The following is a 21,455-nucleotide window of genomic DNA, read 5'->3' as shown; positions in this document are numbered from 1 at the left end:
CTTGTCTGTCAAATCATTTAGATTATAATCTCTCTGGGGGCTGGAATCTGTCTTTTCTGTGAAACACCTACCACTTGCATGGACATCAACTTGTTCATATTGCTACACTCAGCAGAATTTACTCTGTTTACCAGGAGCAAACAATACAGCGATAAAAGTGTTCAGTATAATAAGCTGTTTTTAGAGTGAAAAATGAAATGAGGGAAGATGTTATCAAAGGCGTTAATTTTTAATATTCACTTTTAAGCAAGACACATACTGAGTTTTTCATAATGAATTCATACAGAGCACTCCAATAAATATGCACGTCACTGTTGAGTCAGAAACTGACTGTATCAATGACAGTACATAATGGAGAAAGTGTACTTCTATTTTTTGTGTTAGTATTTTGTGATGCTAAAATATGTTGCCACAAGTCTTTTGATTTTGAAAATAACGTTACTCTAAACATATTTTCAAACAGATATATATTGTATACATTCTCGTAATGATAGAAAGGAAGTTCAGAGAAATTAATCTATTACACACCAGAAAACATTCAGCTACTCCTTGATTATGCTTAAGATTTTTTTTTAATTTTCACTCTTTTTACATTTCTACCTGTAGGTTTCCAGTGATATCCAATTTGCTTTTTATTTGAACTCCTTTAGTACTTACTAGTTTTGTAACCAAACTGTCTCCCCGGCCTTTTTTAAGTCAACAATTTGATTCTTAATTTTCAAATGCAGACTAACATTACATTTATTTTTTCATCACTCAACCTAAAGATATATACTGCAACAATCTGAATGCACATAGTAGTCTCTCTCATGCTATAAAGGTGAAATTCATCACTTCACCAGATTTCTCAGAAGAAGGGCCAAGGACTTTCCCACCAAAATAAAATAAATTTTGGCTCTCTGAAAAATTTTTAAACAAAAGTTCTTTTATTTCTGCAGCTTAATGAAATCTGGAAAAATCCCTTGTGGTTTAAATGTCTGACATCTCAATTTTGACAATTATTATGAAAGCTTTCTGCAGTCTCCGTTTACAGATTAAAATAATAAAGCTTTCCTTTCAAATCAGTCATGTTAAAAATACTTGGCAAACCACTTTAAACAGGCCAGATATCAAGCCAATTTAAGAACTATGATGATTTTTGACTCATTTTCAAATGTTTACAATGTCTAGCAGATTTCTCTCATTATTTCTATGCTATGTGATCTCACCTTTGCAAGACAGAAGCAGGCCAGCATTCTCACTCGGTAGAAACATTGCTCTTGTTCTAGTATATCAGTCAGGGCAAGTCGTGATGCTGGAGTGGGGAACTTTTCCAATGCCAAAATGGATTCTTCTTGTGCAACTACATCTCTCTCATACCGAAGCTGATATTGCCACATGAAGTCAGCTTGTTCAAATTCTACCTTCCTCAATACAGACATATCTGGATCTATTCTAATCCATAGTAAAGGAGAATCAGCACTAAAAAAAGACACACAAAACATTCATAGCTTAAAACATTGTAAGCCTACAATAGTAAATAAAAATGATGTCTCAGCTAATTGTAAATTAACAAAAAATAAATAAAAATGCTAAACCACTGTTAAACATGCTAAACTGGTAGCCATATGACAGGCAACAGCAAAATAAGTAATAGTCTTGATGTGTTTAATTCTCTTTCCTCAGAGACTGTATCTGGCATGGTTGAACAATGCTAAGACTACCCACAAGATGGCCAATAAGAGAGAATTGCACTGATGGTTTTTAACAAGTGGTGAGCTATCATGGTGGAAACTGACAGGGATCACCAGCTCATTTCACAGATACCTAAAGCTATTAAAAGATCCAAGTCATAAGTACTACTACACAGGATTTAAAGTAGTGACCCAGAATCAAAAGGTTCCATTTACCATATTTCATTTCCACAAATTAAATTATTTAGTGGTGCCCTCCAAAAGGGTGTTTTCCTCCAATACAATATTATATAGCACTGTAGCCATATATGATGCTTTACAGGCCAGTAAAGGCCTCTGTTCCAAGAAGCTTATCATGTAAAAGTCAATAACACAGCAAGATGATGACACTCAGCAATAAACAACGGATAGGGAGAGAGCACAGGAGGAGGATGAGAGTTATCGATAATGAACATACGCATATCTCATGCTCTTAATGTACGCATCTTTATATTTATTAGCTTGTATAACTTCTGGGGGGAGGGAAAGCAGCGGCACTGAGAGGTGAAGTAGCTTACCCAAGCACACACCCTGGCAGATCCAGGAACAGAACTCAGGGCTCCCAAGTCCCTGTGCAGTGCCCTAGCCACATGACCATAAATGATCAGAACCATTTACAGTTAATTTTGATCATCTCTTCTTTTGTACATGATACTTGTACTATTTGTCAAATTATTTCTGTGTATTTAATATGTAGAAATTATTCATTAAAAAATTCACCAATGAAAATGTCCTCTATAAATTTACATTACTAGATCACATGTTCAAAAACGAGGCTTAATTTATCAGATTCTTTTACCCCTAATTCTCTTAAAGAGTAACAGGCAATCTGCCTTCCTTTATGGAGGTGATGACAATGTTTACCAATAACAGACCACTGGCCTTCATCAGCACAGGAGTACATGAAAGTTGCCAACACCTTCAGTAGTTCAGAGAACAACACCAATTCAAACTCACAGAGAGAACAGTGGGCATTTGTTCACAGCAAGAACTGACCCTGCTTACCTGAAGCCAGATAGTTCCAAGTGAATTAATACAAGAGTTTATAAATATACTTTTAGCATATAGGTCTCACTACAAAACATTTGTATATAATTAATTTGCAGTCAAGATGGATTAAGTATAAATGAATCCCAGATTTCAGGAACTCATCTAAGATAGATCCATCCATCCAGGTACTTACATGGCCTTCACTGAGCTCCATCAAATATTTCCCTAAGTTTAATGCAAGGGCAACAAATTATACTGCAAAACTAAAATTGCAATGAACACTTCTTTATTAAATACTTGTTTAAATTTTATTTTTAAACTAAGTTTAGAGATATGATTAGAAATGCACAGGAATGAACATCTTCATTTATTCCAACAGATTATCATGCCCAGTTTGAGCTTTCTACAAAAATGGCTCATATTACTCTACCCATTTATAGTAGAATAATAAGAATTTCCTAAACTATCCCCAACTAGGAAAATAAAACCTCAGATATTGAAAAACAATGACAAATATAAAAATGATACGGATTACAGGAATAAACAGCAATTATGAACTGAAAGATAAATATTATCACCCAAAACCTTAAAACATGCTTAGGGCATATATTAATACTAATAAGGGAATTATATGTAAGCATGGAGGAGACAATGTCCCTTTGTCTTCAACAAACCAACTTACTCCATTGCAGAAAGATCCATGTCCACCTCTTCTCCATTCATTAACGGAATCTTTTTTTTCTTATTTCTGTGTTTTTAAAAAAGTGATACAATTTAAGCTATACCTTAAAAATGAAGAATAACTATATTGACTCTTTCTCTCTCTATATATAACAACATATAACGTGTAATATGTGATCACTGTGAAAACTGAGATAAAGTACGTGTACCTATTAAAAACACCATTATGTTATAGCAGAGGTTCTCAAACTTCATTGCACCACAACCACCTTCTGACAACACAATTAATACATGAACCCAGGGGATGGGAAGGAGCAGAGTCCGAGCCCTACAGCCCTGGGTGGAGGGGGAGAAAGGGGCACAGCCCGAGCATCACCACATTGGGTGGGGAAAGATGAGACCAGAGCCCCAGCCCCACTGCCCTGGGTGTGGGGTGGAGCTCGGGCTTCAACACTGGGTCCTAGCAAGTCTAATCCTGGCCCTGGCAACCCCATTAAAATGGAGTTGCGACTCACAGTTTGAGGTCCCGACTCATAGTTTGAGAAGCACTGTGTCATGGGTTTATATTTCAGTCTTTCTAAAGTCCTCTCTGCCGGTGGTCCTGACAACACCCCATCAGTGATGCCACTTCCATGAAGAGGCATTTTAGCTTTGTTTATTAAAATTTCTCATTGTGTATTTTGATTATTTATGTTTTGCTGAAGGTGGGGTAACATCTTGGGGTTCATATGCATGTTCGTAGTTTTTGTAAAACTCCAAAATAAATGATTTTTGGGAAGGGTCTATTTTTAGTTACTTAATTCCCCTTCTCTCCCACTCTGACTCATTTAAGATCCTGCAAACCCTCACTCACATAACTTGAAGCACATGAGGAGACCCACTGTCTTAAATAAGACTACAGTACTTACATGCTTAAAATTAAGTACACACATACATCTTTGCAAAGTTGAGGCTGAAGTGATTTTAAAAAATCTTTTTAGGAGACTGAGACAATCTGAATAGGGAGGTATTTGGTTTGTTTTATTCATCAGTTTAATCAATACAGTCTTGATAATTTTAGGGAAGGGGAAAATATGATATTTTTTAATCCAGTTGTCTGACTTGAGTTATTTCTTGTTGTTTCTGGTCTTCTTTCTTGGGGAGATTTCCCATTCAGAGCCATTTCTCCTTGAGCAATTCATAAAGGAATTAAAATTTACTAAATACTCTTCCATATTACACAAACAAGTTTCTGTTTAGATTTTTACAAGGCCTAGGAACTTTATGAACAACTGGAAATTTGTTGTCAAGTCTTAGTATCTGATTACCTGTGAATGTAGTGCTAATGACGGGTTTTGCTTTTTCCTCTGAATTTTCTCTCTTTGATACATTGTAGATATGTCTGCTAATTATATTATATTATTATTGCCTTCATTTTCAATAAGCATGATAATATGTGCATGAAGTCAGTATGGCTGATAGAAATGAGCTTCTAGAAATGAAAATTACCATAGCTGACGTGGAAGAAGAATTCAAAGAACTTAATGCACTCAAGTTGGGGGCACTGAGTAATTTCCATACCAGAATACTTAAAGAACTGGCACATGAGATTGCTAGTCCAGTAGCAAGGATTTTAATACATCTATCTATTTGGGAGAATAGTCATCTACCAATGCCTGGAGAAAGATAATGTTGTACCTATTTTTAAAAAAGGGGGAAAATGTGATCCAGGCAATTACAGACCTGTAAGTTTGACCTCAGTACTATGCAATTATTCTTTCGTTAACAATTACAACAAATTGTGAAGGAACAAATAATTAAATTCAAGGAGGTAAAGGGATGCAATGCAACATGGGTTTACCATGCCAGACTAACCTACTTTCAGAAAATAACTGATTTTTTAGATAAATTTAGATTTAGATTTTTTAGATAAATCTAATGTACTTGGACTCCAGTAAAGCATTTGATACAGTACCACATGGGAAATTATTAGTAAAATTAGAGAAGATGAGGATCAGGTACTAGAACTGTCAAGTGAATAAGATACTGACTAAAGGGAAAAAGGCAAATGATTGTGCTGAAAGGTGAATTATTGTATTCAAGGGAGGTTACTAGTGGAGTTACTCAAACATAGGTCTTGGGAGCAATCTTATTCAATATTTTTATTAATGAGCTTGGCACAAAAAGTAGGAGTGTGCTAATGAAATTTTGCTGATGATACAAAGTTGGGAGGCAATCTCAATAAAAAGAGGAGCTGAATATTATACAGGAAGAGACGGATGACCTTGAATACTGGAGTGACAGAAATGAAATGAAATTCAATAGCACAAAGTTCACGGTCATGTACTAAGGGTCTAATAATAAGAATTTCTGCTACAAGCTGGGGGCTCATAAGTTGGAAGCAACAGAGGAGAAAAGAGATCTGGGTGTGTGGGTTCATCACAGGATACTATGAGCCAACAAAGTGACGTGGCTGTGAGAAAGGAAAATATGATTCTAAGCTACATCAGACAAGGCACTTCCTGTAGAGACAGAGAAGTATTAATGCCATTGTACACAGCACTGAGACCTCTTGGCATACTGTGTACAACTCTGGTCACACACGTTCAAGAGTAATTAATTTAAACTGGAACAGGTGCAGAGAAGAGCCACTAAGCTGATCAGGGGAATGAAATGCCTATCTTATGAGAGGAGATTGGAAGAGCTTGGCTTGTTTAGTCTAACAAAAAGAAGGCTGAGAAAAGATATGATTGCTCTCTATAAAGGGAGAGTAAATACCAGGGAGGGTATTTACCACAGAGCTATTTAAGCTAAAGAATAACGCTGGCACAAGAACAAATGGGTATAAGTTGGCAATGAACAAATTCAGACTTGAAATTAGGTTTCTAACCATCAGAGGTGAGGTTCTGGAACAGCCTCCTAATAGGAGTTGTAGTGGCAAACAACTTAATTACTTTTAAGAGGGAGCTGGACAAATTTATGAATGTGATTGTATGATGGGGTTGCTTGTGATGGTAGGGGGCAGGGCTTGGCAGCCATAGGGCTCACTTCTGGTTTTCATCTTATGTTCCTAAACGTCATGCTTCATGGAAATGGGACATTGGATGGAACAGGCCAGGGCTTTAAGCTGGCACTGAACAGTCTCTCTCTCACGTGCCTAACTAGCTGGTTCTTGCTCACATGTTCAGGGTTTAACTGATCACCATATGTGGGGTTGGGAAGGAACTTTCCCTCAGGATAGACTGGCAATGACCTTTGGGATTTTTCACTTTCCGTGTGTGGGTGCAGGTCACTTGCCAGGATTACCTTGGTATATCTCACTTAATCATTTCCCTGCCACTATGGAGGCTTCAGGCATTACTGCACCTCGGTCCTTCCTGCTCTCTGCCTGTGGCACACAACAGCATAGTCTCCTGTGGGCTGTAATATTTTGGTCTAACTAATTTTGGTTGTTGAGTTAATTGGTGCTGGTTGCTGTAGGTGACCTGTAATATACAGATGGTCAGACTAGATGATTTGGTGGTCCCTTCTGGCCTATGATTCTATTATCACAAAATTGGTAAATTGTACAGTAAGATTATCAACATTTACAAAAAGAAGTATTAAAAGATTTAGATTTCACATTTCCCATTAATTGTACTGGACATTATTATACATACATTCTATAAACATCTGCATTCTGTAGCTCTAATTCTTACCTTCTGCTTTTGGAATGGCAAGGTATATCATGTTTAAGACTGTTTTCTTCTATCTGCAATGTATGGTTGAAAGATCCATCAAGTTCTTGCACTGTCACTTTAAGAGGACCCTGAAGAAAATTAAGATAATTTAATTATTAGAGTAATAAAAATGAATTTGTCTAATATAAATATAAACCTAATGTTTATAAATGTGCGTACAGAGATAAATGCATATCAGCAGTGTTGTAATCTATGGAAAATTAACCTTACCACATATTTCTGGGTCCCAGGAGAAGTGTAGTCTTGCTTTATTTCCAATTCCAATACATTTCGTTTTCTATTAAACGCAAAACTGCCATAAAATTTTACCACACCACTCTGATCCCTAATAAATTGTATAGGAATCTTGAGGGACAACAGATAGTGTTTATAAATAAAAATAACTTTTATAAGATTTACATTCTCACATTTTGCACTAGATTTGTATTTGACTGTCACAGCACAAAAAGGTTCAAAGAAAAGTGGAGAGGGGAAAATATTTTGGGCTCCCTTCAGTCCCATCACTGGGAGATAAAAGCCGTGTGCAAAGGGAGGACCTCAGGAATATTTTTTAAAATAGTCTTATTGAAGATTTTTATATGCTGGTAGAGAAAACAAGATTACAGAAAGCAACAAAAAGAACTGTAGACAGAATACCTACTACTGTGAAGTGTCATAATGAAAAGCCGTATTATTTCATACCATTTTCCACAGGTGTCCTTGCGCACTTCCTCTAGCACAGAGATCCCCAAACTGTGGGGCACACCCCCTTGGCGGGGCGTGGAGGAATGCACGGGGGGCACAGAGTGGCCTGGGCCAGCCCCCACAGGGGCTGGGGAGGAAATGCCACCCAGCCCCTTCCCACCCCCAGCTCTGCTCTGGTCCTGCCCCGGTCCTGCCCCTGCGTCCCCAGCTCCCATCCTCTCGCCTGGCCCCATCCCCAGCCTTGGTGCGGCTCCGCTCCTGGACCAGCACCAGCCCCTTGCCTTAGCCACGGCTCTGTTCCTGGCCCGGGGCCGAGCTTGGGGGCAAGGCTCGGAGTGGAACCGCACCTGGCCACAGGCCCAGCTGCCAGCCCCCATCGCAGCCCAGCTGCAGCTCTGCTCTTGCCCCTGCCCCAAGCTTTGGCCCCTGGCCGCGTACTCCCCCCCCCCACCCCGGGGGAAAGGGGGGGACACAGAGAGTGGGAAAGGGGGGCATGACCCTCAAAAGTTTGGGGACCACTGCTCTAGCAGTACTGGGTCTCTCTTCAGGAAGGCCAGACTCCCAATTTGAGCACCACCAGTAAGTAGGATTGATTTTTTGTGTGTTTTGGCCAAGTGAAACTCAGAGAAATGTGACCAGAGATTATAGTTTACTGTTTTCTACCCAGATTTCACATAAAACATCTATTTTCTAGAAGCTTTTCAATCTGGGTCATTATGGTAGTGTTCTTGGGTTTGTCACCGTCAGTAAAATTGAATATGAATAGTGATCTCCACCAGTTTTGTATTTCAGGCAGCTACTGGTTTAACCATTTCTGTGAATAGTTTTAGTTTGTGTGACAACTATTGCTTTATTTTATTCACAACCATATGGCATGTGTGATCCCCTTACACTTAACAATCTGTCCCAACTTGTATTTAGATTAGACACTCTGGTTACCATCTGCAAACCTGAAGAAGAGCTCTGTGAAGCTTAAAACTTTGTCCCTTCCACCAACAGAAGTTGGTCCAATAAAGATATTACCTCAACTACTTTGTCTCTCTGATTTTCCTGCAGCCATAAAATGTTCATTTAAAATACCAATGAAAATAGATAAAAAATAATTTTTAAATTTCTGCTAGTATTAGGGCTCACTTTGATCTAAAATATGTACTGTTACTATCAATCTGCTACCCCAGGTTATTTATGCCACAGTGATTTACTGGAAATCACATCTGAAAATGCACCAGACTATAGCATTTTCCAAGTTAGACTTTAGCATATTTCTAATGGCAATGCCCCTGGATCCCTATAGTATAGTTTGACCTTTAATTACATGAGAGCACTTGAACTTCTTTATAGTAATTTCACTACTGGTAAAACTGACAAATACTGCAACTCCTTCCAGTCTTGAAAAGCAAAAAGCACCCAGAAAAAGCCAGCATACTGTAAGTCACTATGAAAGGAATCTGAATAGGTCGTTTGTGCCTATTTTTAATATTAATCCCTTTGTTTCTAACTCTTAAAAATTTAGGCATTTCATATCTTCCTGCACATTCCTTTAATAGTGCCAACAAAAAGCTACATTTCTTCTCCACTTTAACAATCCAGAACTAGAATGAAAAGGATACACCCACTGTTTTATTAAAGGTTGGATGTCTTTGCCAGAGACATTAGAGATGGATTTCAAAAATCCAGATGTGGAAACCAGCATCTGACTCCACATGTGAGACTGGAACTTTTGAGACGAGGCAGTGCTGGCCAGACTCAACAGTTTGTTGAAAACCTAAAATGAAAGAAAAATTCATTTTACATATTTTGAATACTGAATTATATGAATTTTTTACTTTGATTGTCTTCAGGCAACATTAATGCCAATCAGCTCCTTCTGTAACGTTTACCTTAAAAAAAAAAAAAATCCCTTCCAAAACAAACGGATTTCAGAAACTCATTAGCTTGTCGCTACCTGAAGTTGGGATTTGCAGATAGAGTGCAGAGACAATGGGGTAAAAACAATGCTGCTAGGAAGAGGTTAGGCCTAATTCAAAGGCAGCTGCAGTGCCAGCATTATCTTATTGACAAATAAAATGTTTAGCCCTGGGACAAAAGGAAGTTACACACTATTTCTCCCTTTCCTATCTTTGCTCATCACTCATCATCAGGCATATTTTAACAGGCAGTTTTCTAATAAATTTACATGGAGTTGAATGCAGAAATGTATTTCAGTATCTATTATCTAGCTATCAGCATTTCTAAAGCACAAGACTATAAATACTTTGAGAGCTTACAGTTGAGGTTAACTATCATCAACAGCAATCATTTTCTTTTACACAAATATGATAATACACATGATTTCTTTACCTCCCTTTTACATCTAAGGATGCATTCTCCAATAACTAACTCACCTAATTATATGTGCATCTTTATAAAAAAAAATTCTTTATGATTATATCTCATGTATAGGGCCCTACCAAATTCAGTCTATTTTGGTCAATTTCATGGTCATAGGAATATTAAAAATCATAAATTTCATGATTTCAGCTATTTAATCTGAAATTTCATGATGTTGCAATTGTAGGGGGGTTACAAAGATACTGTAGGGGGGATTGCGGTACCGCTACCCTTACTTTTGTGCTGCTGCTGGTGGCGGCACTGTCTTCAGAGCTGGGCAGCTGGAGAGTGGCAGCTGCTACCCAGGAGCCCAGCTCTGAAGACAGATCCACCGCCAGCAGCAGCGCAAAAGTAAGGATGGTGTGGTATGATATTACCACCCTTACTTCTGCGCTGCTGCCTGCAGAGCTGGGCCTTCAGTCAGCAGCCTCCACTCTCTGGCCACCCAGCTCTGAAGGCAACAGCACAGAAGTAAGGGTGGCATGGTATGGTATGGTATTACCACCCTTGCTTCTGCACTGCTGCTGGCGGGGCGCTGCCTTCAGAGTTGGGTGTCAGGCCAACAGCCACCGCTCTCTGGCTGCCCAGCTCTGAAGGCTGCGCAGAAGTAAGGGTAGCAACACTGTGACCCCTTTAAAATAAACTTGCAACCCCCCTGCAACTCCCTTTTCGGTCAGGACTCCCAATTTGAGAAATGCTGGTCTTCCCCATGAAATCTGTATAGCATAGAGTAAAAGCACACAAAAGACCAGATTTCACAGTCTATGCCGCATTTTTCATGGTTGTAAATTTGGTAGGGCCCTACTCATGTACTACATTACTGTGTTATGACTCAAAGTCTACTAAAAACTCGATTATACCTTGCTATAAAAGAAGATTAACATCTAAGGCTATCTATTGTAAAACAAGCCACTGAATTTATTTCTCAGGACAGTAAACTGCTGTATTTAAAGTGCATATCAGGATTGACTTTTCTTTTACACTGACTACAAAGGACAAGTTACCAACTGGATACTGTTGTATGAAGGAACACAGTATAGGTTGCTGTGATTCCAGTTTAAACAAGAGCCATTAGAGTTGCATGTTGTGTCCTATATTTTATCATTATACCAATTAAGAGAATTATATCTCTAGTGACAAGAGAGGAATACTGCTTTCAGAGTTCTGGTTCTCCCTTTATTAACAGTGTCACATTTTTTCTTACAAAATCATAAAATCGAAAGAGAATTGGAAATCTCACAAGTATTTAACTTTTCAAAGAAGCTGCATTCTAATTATTATTATTTAGTTATGATAATGCTAGGAATCCAACATAGGCCAGAACCCTGCTGGTTCTCTTTTTTGTGTAAAATTTTTTTGTTTACTACGTTTCAAGCAGTAACTCTACTGGAGGAAATGAAATTGTGAAGATGTCACTGAGGAGATAATTTGGGTTCAGAACCTTTATTACTAGCTGTATCTGAGAAGGCAATAACCAACCTGCACATTACAATCCAGTTTACCTGTACTATGAGCACATTTTATCTCGAAGTTATTGATACACAAGCAAACACGAAACCCCAAGATGATTTTTAAAAAGTCACTTTCAGAACATAATTGTACTTAAAGATAAAAAGTTGAATATACCTCATATAAGAATTTAAACACCTACTTGTAGCATGAACTCCATACTGATCCTGTTTTCTATCAATCTCATAACAAGATGGGCTTTACACTGGAACATAGTGTAATATTCCCAGGACAGTGTGTGAGGGTGTTTTATCGAAAAATGTAGATGTGATGCAGGGCTGAAAAATTAAATCAAAATAATTTAATGTATTTTCTGTTCTGAATATTACAGCAAAAAGCCCACAACAGTTACTGATAAACAAGATGATTGCAGTATACATTCATATTGTTTCTACTTATTTAAGATGACAATGCATCATGGGCTTATTCATGAAAAAGTCTACAATTTTTATAATGTAAAGATAAGTGTATGTATATTACATAGAGGAGTACAGAGAATAAATGAGAATAAACTACAGTTTGAACAGTAATATTACAAACATGAAGTTGTCTAGTAAGAATTTAAACAATAAAAACCAGTGTGGAAAGGGTATATGTCATCAGACTACTGAGAATTGCTCATATATTTGTGGGGGTGTTCCCCCTTCATTTGAAAGAAATTTGATTGCAATTACTATATATTTTAACAAACATTTATTTGGAAAGCATACAACTGATTGTTCTACAAAGGAGAACAACTTAGTTGACCTTCTATGGATTTCACTTATTTTACTTCAGTTTCATTTGAAAGCCAATCTCTGCAGCAAGGCTGTTGTTAATAGATGGTAAAATAGCTAGAAAAAGAATTTTTGTTTAAAGCATAACATCTAAAGAATATTTCACTGGTCTTGAATTACACAATGCAGCAAACCATCCCTTATCCTATACACTGTTTCAGGTAGATTTTACAGTCAAAAATAGCTAAAATGAACGTGAACAAGCTACATACTGTATTAACAACGTAATTTAATTGGCCGACAGAAATTAGTATAAGAAATCTCCTTCCATTTCTAAGTCCACTATTCTGCATTTATTTTTAGGTTGAAAAGTTGATGTTTGTTCAAATACATGAGATCCAATTTAAAAAATGCTTTCATGGAAGAACTTTCAATATGTTTCAAGAGAATATAATTTTATTATACTTTAATAAAATGAAAAAAACATTGATTATAAAACTTTTTGTGCAGCACCAAACACAACAAGGTCCTGGTCCATGACTAGAGCTCCTCAGCACTTGGATAGTACAAATAAATTAAAAAAGAATAATGTAATCCTTTTAAGATATTTAAAAATAAATAAAAGTTTACTAATCAAAGCATAGCAAAACCTAAAAACACCTTCAGTATTTAGGCACACTGGCATCTCCTATACAAGGTACATGATATGTCCCAAAGTAGTGGAGGTCAGTAATCATCATATTTTCAAATTCACTTGCTTTTAAGTTGCTCTGAGACAGGCCTAAAATTTTCAGTGTACTTTTTGGTTAGAACATTTTATTAATTAGTCACCCTCACTGACACTGCCCTTGAAGATGAAGAGGAATTTAAACAAAAATCTGGATTAAATCATACTCGTAAATTAAATATTTGGAAAATAAAATATCACACTGCATCACTATATGATCAGATAATGAAAGGCCTTATGATAACATCTACAAGAAATAGAGTTAAAAGTTCTCATAACTAATTCTGAATTTCACAGTGTCTGTTGGGTTTAAAATCATAATGCACATGATCTGCAGATTCCCGCTCTGAGGAGAATAGCTTGTATGGCATACAGACATATTTTAAATGGACTTCTTCTTTATAAGATTTAAAATAACTCTTAAAAATAAGTTGCCTGATCTATAGTTCAGTTCAAAAATAGAAAAGTTACTGTAATTGCCTTATTCGTGAGAAAAATAAGAACATTTGCCTGTTTTCCATTAGCAGAGAAGAAACTGGAGATGATAAATTTTATAAGTCTGAATTTATTTTTGTTTGGCTGATGAATTAATGTTCAGTGACTGGTTTTGTTGTGCTAGAGTTTTGCCCTTTAGTTATTTTTGTAGGTGTTTTATATTGAATTTTCCATAAACTGGTGACATGTCTGAAGACATTCGACCCAGATGAGAGCATGCCAACTTCCTCAAAAGTGGTCTTATGTATCTGGATTTTTTATATTATTATTTTATTTTTTGGTCAGAGACCAACAATCTCTGTGATATGAAAAACACAGAATATTCTTAAATTGCTGCTTTAAACTTTCCCAAGTTAATGCTTCCCAGGATGACCTATTCAAACTTGCATGACTTCAAGGTAGGCCCTTGCACCTTTTTTTCCGGACTTGGAAAGCAGAGAAGGGGGAGCTGCAAGGCAGAGTGAGCAAAATTTGTAAAAATTCAAGGGCTAGGCTGAGAAGCCTCGCCTTTTGGATCAACATCCATCCGAGGAAACATTCACCTTCCAGAATCTCCTACCTAGGCTGTTCACCTTGTGGAGAGAAAGTCAGGCCACTGCAGCCTCTGACCAGTCTCTCCCTGCACCTGAAGGAGGCCCACTAATAAGAAGTGCTGGGCCAGCAGATCATCATCTGGCTCCTTGTCTGCTGTTTCAGCTCCTACTTTACAAGAGCCCAGAAACTGTGAGAAGTGAAGAATTCCCAAACTTCCTGTTATCCTAAGTAACTTATTTTCCTTTCCCTATTTTTTGCCTTGAACTTAACTGGAAGACACACTAGCCTTTTATTTTCTTTATTTTTAAGATGGGAAAGTGAACGTGTGGCTGTGTGTATGCATGTCTGTGAGAGCGTCCTGTAATAGGTGTATAAACCACATGCCAGTGATAAGGGGTTAAAGAGCTGCTGTAGGCCTGGCTGGACTTGCCCCTATCAGTTACCTCACGGGTGGAATAAAGGTTTAAAAGCAGGAATTCCTAGGCAATTGATGGGCAGCTCTGAGAGACAGAAGACAATAGCTCTACACCCTCAAGCAGATCTCCTGGAAAGCGTCAGGGAAACTGCCCTCAAGAAGGTCATTCACCGATGTCCAGTGCCTGCAAGGAGGTAGCAGGCTCCATCATATCAGCTGGGCAGGATAGATTTGGTAAGCCCCAAAGTTAGTTGTGAAATGTTCTGTGCTCCAACCCTCTGCCCTTCTCACAGGTAGTGAATCAGGAATTATACTAACAGAACTTCGGGAGTGGGGAGCCAGGAATCCCCATCTCCTTCAAATGTACACAGACTTTGTGGCTTAAATTAGTATTGGAGAGACTCTCATTTATGCAGGCAGGGACACCCAATGGATTTAGCAGCACCCAGACAAAAGTAGGCACCCATCAGTGACACAAGAATTGTGACTCACCCATAAAGTTTACATGGAGAAGGTACCAGAAAGAAAAAGTGCTCATAGTTTAAACAGCCCTAAATATCGTCTCATAAAGACAGTTGTTATACTGTGTTTTGAACCTGAAAGTATTGAAAGACTCGATATTGTCATCTATAATTTCTGGTAAATAAAAGTTTGTTAAACTTCTGTTTATCAAGGTTGTTCTGCTAAAGTTAGTATTATAATCTCTGTCGAGAACAGAGGAGGAGAGGATAAAGGTTAGCCACCACATAAAAAACCGAAGCTTGAGAAGAAAGTTTTATAATTGGCTCCGAGGTTGTGGTTAGGACAGCCTAATACTAAAAACAAGTTATTTAACAAACTTTAAATTATTGGTTTGATTGACTTTGGTAAAATCTTTAACTGGGATTTATAAATATGCAGACAACCACCTTCTTAGTCTCTTTTACAGAATGTATAGAGATTGACTGGTTTTTGTACTAATTTGATGATTTAACTCCAATCCAATATTGACCTTAACTTGATTACTTATAACATTTTGTTTTTAGTTTAATATAAATAGCTTACCTTTGGTGATATGTTTTCTTGATTTTAGTTTTAAAATTTTAATAATGTGTACAACTGAGACCAAGTCACATTTATTTTTAATAAGTAACAGGGGTCTATATCCTTTGAGGATCTGGCATGGAAACCACCAGGTCAAACTTAAAGTCTGACCAACTCCCCTAATAAATGTACAGCGTCTGTTTCATGTGTTTCATGATTATGGAGCCTGCTTCCTATGCATATTTAGATAGCCACATCTGTTTTAGTTATTAAATTAAAATGGAAGAGATTAGCAATACTGCTTTAATTTATATCTGAGGTGTAAAATGACCTGATACTCTTATGAAGGGCATTATAGATCATCCATTATGATTTTCTGAGAGAAACGTCATTTTTATACAGATGGTGTCTACTTAATTCCTAACCAGGGATCAGAAAGGCTTTAAACGGGACTGTAGTGATGCAAAGATGTCTGCCCCTCAACAATTATAGAAATAAAGGCCCGTCACAAATGCTATCAACGTTCTCCCAGACCCATCTAAGAGGCAAGAAGAAATGCAAAGCTGTTTGAACATAGTTTTCATTATAAAAATATCCCCTCCACTAGAAATATTCATAATTTACGGAAGTGAGCAATTTAAAGACAATTTATGTACAAGGCAACATTAAAAACATATCTACAAAATAATCAACAAATAAAAAAAGTGACTAAATATGATTATGTGCACTCCTTTTTTGCAATGAGGAAAGCAGAGAAAGTGTGCAAATGGAAGCACATAGACGTGTCTGACAGCCTTCAGCACTGCAGGTATTGGGAACATGGACAATTTTAAGCATTTTAGGGTAAGGTATTCTCTGTTACACAATTCTAAATCCAGAGTAAGTCCACTGAAACTAATGAAGTTACAACATAAAGCAAAATCCAATCCCTAGTTTGTTGGCTTTTAAAAAACTTGATCTATTTTTCTGTGGCTTTCCCCAACACCACTCATCTGAAGTCAGTTTCTCTGAAGTGAAGAATATGTTGCTGTTATACTTTTAGCTGCCAATAAAAAAACAAAACAAAACAAAAAAAACCCAACACTAAGTCACGTCCTAGTTCAGCACGCCCAATTCAGTTTAACAAGGTACCAACCAGACCAGGAGGCCTAAAATTAGACGCACCAGCTACACCTTTTTTTCCAGAGGCCTGTGCAGTAAGACCATATCACTACTTTGCCTGATTTGCTATTTGTGAAAGAGCAGGGCACCGAATTAAAGCAAAATCCAACATGAGCAGGCAGGCAAAGTGGAATAATGGCCTGGAATAAACATACAAGCTGATTCTGTGATTGTCAACAACCATACAGACTTGTGTGGGTAAGGATTCACCGAGGTGGGAAACTGATTGTTAGTTTCCAGTCCTCATTCTGAAAACCTCTCTTTCTTTGTTTTTTTTAAAATCAGTGTACAGGTATTAAATGGGTATTCTGAGGCTACGAGTTCTGATTTTAAACCAAAATAAAATCTGGACGTGCATACATTCAAAAGCAGAAAAGCATTCCTGCAGATGGCCCAGCCCATCTACTTTTATCAATGGCTCTTAACAGCTGGTCTACTTAATTTTCATTTTTCTAATTAACAGGACAAAAGCTCAACATCAAAAGAGTGAATGTAACAAGAAGTGATATCAGAAACAAGAGAGCAAGAAAAACAAATCCAACCACCAAATTCAACATTAATGCTGTTTAAAAATCTAAAAATGATTAAAAATCATTGTAAAAATAGCAGGAATTAAGTTTTTTACTCCCTTTTCCTCTCCTGTCCCTGTAATGAAAACTGGTTTTCACAGCAGAATTAAAAACATTCAATAAAAATAAGTGTCTACGTTTTAAAATTAGAGATTCATAAAACAATAGTGATAAACTACACCCACGATGTACTTTATGAGACCATTAATACATGCCTTAGGCAGCTGAAGTCCTTCAGCCTTTGGTCTTGTGCCTCACAACACACCCAAAGTATATATTAATGGCCTCATAAAAACCACACCCTACAATGACTTATAGTTTAAACAAACATACTTGTCTTTCTCTTTTCCTCCTCCAAATATTGGATGAAGTAAAACTCCGCCAGTCTTCAGTTCATATACCACTATTTGGTCTAGCTCCTAAAAAGTACAATATAAAAAAATGTATATATTGTTAAACAGAAGAGGCTAATTACTGGGCTTTCCACTGTTCTATAAAGTGATTATTTCTTAACCTCAGAGATCAGACCTGAACAATAAAAAGTGAAAATGTATTTGAAGTAATTTTACTAATTCAATTAAGAAAAAAATCATAATCAATATTTTAGCACCAGAGAGCTAGCAATATTTACAGGATTACAATGAAGAACAGATGTCCATCATCCATGCAAACAGAAATAAAACAGTGGAACTGAATAACAGAGCTAAAGTTTAATATTCAATTGATAACATACCAGAGTAACTTTGCTATTCACTTTCCTACAGTATAAACTTCCTCTGATCCCCTGATGAGTAAAAGCAAGGGACTTCAACAGTATCTGGGAGTTAGAGGTGATTTCGTTTCCAAGGCAGATTGGTTTTGCGTTTCCACTAAGAATAATCTATCACCTGTGATTACTACTAGCACTAGGAACATAGGAATTGCCATACTGGACCAGTCCATCTAGTCTTGCATCCTGTCTCTGAAAGTGCATGGTACCAGCTACTTCAGAAAGAGATACAAGGAAACTACAATTAACATCTTCAGGGAAATTTTCTTTCTAGCCCCCATTAATTAGAGGTTGCCTTATTCCCTAAAGCACAAGGGTTCATAACCATTTCAAAATCTCTTGGTTGAACTAGTGTGCTTTACAACTTCAGAGCTCTTTGCAAACATGATTATTCAACATGAAACAGTAATGAGTATTGAGAAGGAGCTGTGAAAGAGAGAGAGTTAAACCTGTGTAAATGAGTTACGTGAGAAGTGATTCCCTCTCTCCAAAAATTTAACTACTAAGGCCAGTCTCACCATGAGCTCTCTCTAGGCAGAATCCTGTGCAGAACTTACTGCATAACCAAAGCCTAATATTTCTACCTGTAAAGATGATAAGGCAGTTTTGAGGAAACATGGTCAGAAAATTCAGTCTATAACAAATCCTAGTGTCCACTTGATTCATCTTAGCACCCCAGACTCATATTGGCCAGCTTCGACATTTTTGTGATGCCCCAGGATGCATCATTCAGTGAAGTCAAAGCTACCAATTGGATTCCTCTGGGATTATGGAGGCAGCCCACAGGACAGCAAGTCAATGGCATTTTTACTATTAAGTACACTTTAGAAGTTGGTGATATATTATTTTAGATGCTTTGGTTTAAAACACAAGTATTTTGCAAAACACAGGCTATAACACAAAGCCAAATACATTTTATTAATTTAATTTTACAGCCTAAGAGCTACATTCACAAAAGGATTTAGGCACCTAATTGTTACTTTAGGCGCCTGAAACCCAGAACCAGGCCCCACTGGGATTCACAAAACCACCACTCAGCTGCCGCTGAATCCTATCAGTTCCCAAACTCACTCAGCACCTAAGTTTTTGTAGTGAAAGCTCCTTAAGTGCTTCTGTTTCTGCCTCTGTGCTCTGCAGCTGCACTCTCAGTGTCCAGATGCCCTAGTGTGATAAATGAACCATGGGAATATAGGCATTCCTCTGCTTTACTTGTCTGCAGAGTTTGATCCAGAAAGCATGCTCAGAACTCTCCTACCGGATCAGGGATCTTAATGAAAGAGTCATTGGGCGCGAAAAAGAGAGAAGGAAAATGATTCTATAGCCTGGTTAGAGCACTCGCTCAAGAGGTGGGAAACCCAGGATCCAATCCCCCTGCTCCAATGACATTTTTTATTTATCTATGTAAAGTGGAACAGCTTCAACAGGAGAAACTCCACATCAGAATATCCCCTAGCCCAGTGGTTAGGACGCTCACCTGAGAGGTGGCAGATCCCTGTTCAAAGCCTTTCTCCCAATCAGGCAGAGGGGAAACTTGAACCTGGGGTCTCCCACATCCCAGGTAGTACCCTAGCCATTGGGCTACAAGTTATAAGGAAGGTCCCCCTCCCTCCTCCATCCACCCCCTCCCTCTGCTGCTTCTTGCAAAAATCGTGTAGACACCTGATGCCAAGATGCCTCCCTCCAGTCTGGATTTAGGTGCCAAACTCCCTAAAGTGGGGTGAATCTTAGGACACCCCCTCTCCTTGGCATCTTCCATTGGCTAGCTTAGGCAGGGAGCTCCATAGTGTGTGACTTTTGTGACTTCTCATTCTTAGGTGCCTATCCCTCTCCATTCATTATACAGGAAGCCTGAATGCCTAATTCAGGCTTTGTGGATCCCAGTGATTTTCTAGGCACCTAAAAGTTAAGCATGGCAACACTCAGCACTGCCACGCCTAAGTTCCTTTATGAATCTAGCCCTAAAAGAATAACAGGCAAATATTTTGCAAAATGATGCTATATGAAAAGTTACCAGAGCCCCTATTGGGTCACCTCCATAGTTCAAGGAGAGATCCAATGGTAGCTCTGACACCAGAAAATGATGAAGCAGATTCAAGTAATATACCTGTATCTGAGTTCCAGTATCAATATCTGAGGTTTAAAAATCACATTCTTCTTTTCTCCCTTGTTACTGGGAAACGAAATGGACTATAAAGGGGAAGCAATGACAATGGTTGTGCAAAAAGTAAACAGATTAAGAGAAATATTTTGTTTTGAGATTTCTTCCATCAAGTATTTCACTTGTAACAACAGGAGATAAAAGAAAAGGAGTACTTGTGGCACCTTAGAGACTAACAAATTTATTTGAGCATAAGCTTTCGTGAACTACAGCTCACTTCATCGGATGCACTCAGTGGAAAATACAGTGGGGAGATTTATATACATAGAGAAACAATGGGTATTACCATACACACTGTAACGAGAGTGATCACTTAAGATGAGCTATTACCAGCAGGAGATGCTGTCGTCGTCATGAATAGGTCAGAATATGAACAAGAGGCTGCTAGGCAGCTCTCCAACATCACTTTCTATAAGTCATTACCCTCTGATGCCACTGAGGGTTAACAAAAGAAACTACACCATTTGCTCAAGAAACTCCCTGAAAAAGCACAAGAACAAATCCATACAGACACACCCCTAGAACCACGATCAGGGGTATTCTATCTGCTACCCAAGATCCATAAACCTGGAAATCTTGGACGCCCCATCATCTCAGGCATTGGCACCCTGACAGCAGGATTGTCTGGCTATGTAGACTCCCTCCTCAGGACCTATGCTACCAGCACTCCCAGCTATCTTCGAGACACCACTGACTTCCTGAGGAAACTACAATCCATCAGTGATCTTCCTGAAAACACCATCCTAGCCATGATGGATGTAGAAGCCCTCTACACCAACATTTCACACAAAGATGGACTACAAGCCGTCAGGAAATGTATCCCCGATAATGTCACGGCAAACCTGGTGGCTGAACTTTGTGACTTTGTCCTCACCCATAACTATTTCACATTTGGGGACAATGTATACCTTCAAATCAGCGGCATTGCTATGGGTACCCACATGGCCCCACAGTATGCCAACGTTTTTATGGCTGATTTAGAACGACGCTTCCTCAGCTCTCGTCCCCTAATGCCCCTACTCTACTTGCGTTACATTGACGACATCTTTATCATCTGGACCCATGGAAAAGAAGCCCTTGAGGAATTCCACCATGGTTTCAACAATTTCCATCCCACCATCAACCTCAGCCTGGACCAGTCCACACAAGAGATCCACTTCCTGGACACTATGGTGCTAATAAGCAATGGTCACATAAACATCACCCTATACCAGAAACCTACT

At 38.1% G+C, this 21,455-nt stretch overlaps 1 protein-coding gene across 3 annotated transcripts in view; it reads right to left on the bottom strand.

Moving 5' to 3' along the window:
* TAF2 (TATA-box binding protein associated factor 2) overlaps positions 1 to 21,455 on the bottom strand; it is a 101,738-nt gene that overhangs the window by 46,581 nt on the left and 33,702 nt on the right. For all 3 annotated transcript variants that reach the window (XR_005224257.2, XM_037892077.2, XM_037892079.2), the window contains 7 exons: positions 17,639 to 17,724; positions 11,808 to 11,943; positions 9,397 to 9,551; positions 7,313 to 7,427; positions 7,061 to 7,170; positions 3,385 to 3,450; positions 1,209 to 1,461 (listed from right to left, as the gene is read on the bottom strand). Coding sequence is in view for 2 of the 3 variants with exons in the window: in XM_037892077.2 (XP_037748005.1) it covers positions 1,209 to 1,461; positions 3,385 to 3,450; positions 7,061 to 7,170; positions 7,313 to 7,427; positions 9,397 to 9,551; positions 11,808 to 11,943; positions 17,639 to 17,724 (921 nt within the window). In the remaining variant the exon portion in view is untranslated. The remainder of the gene's footprint in view (positions 1 to 1,208; positions 1,462 to 3,384; positions 3,451 to 7,060; positions 7,171 to 7,312; positions 7,428 to 9,396; positions 9,552 to 11,807; positions 11,944 to 17,638; positions 17,725 to 21,455) is intronic.

Source organism: Chelonia mydas, chromosome 2, assembly GCF_015237465.2.
Source record: "Chelonia mydas isolate rCheMyd1 chromosome 2, rCheMyd1.pri.v2, whole genome shotgun sequence".
In the NCBI taxonomy this organism is placed as follows: Eukaryota; Metazoa; Chordata; order Testudines; family Cheloniidae; genus Chelonia; species Chelonia mydas.
Note: the sequence above shows the minus strand (reverse complement) of the source record. Positions and strands in the feature narration are given on the sequence as shown.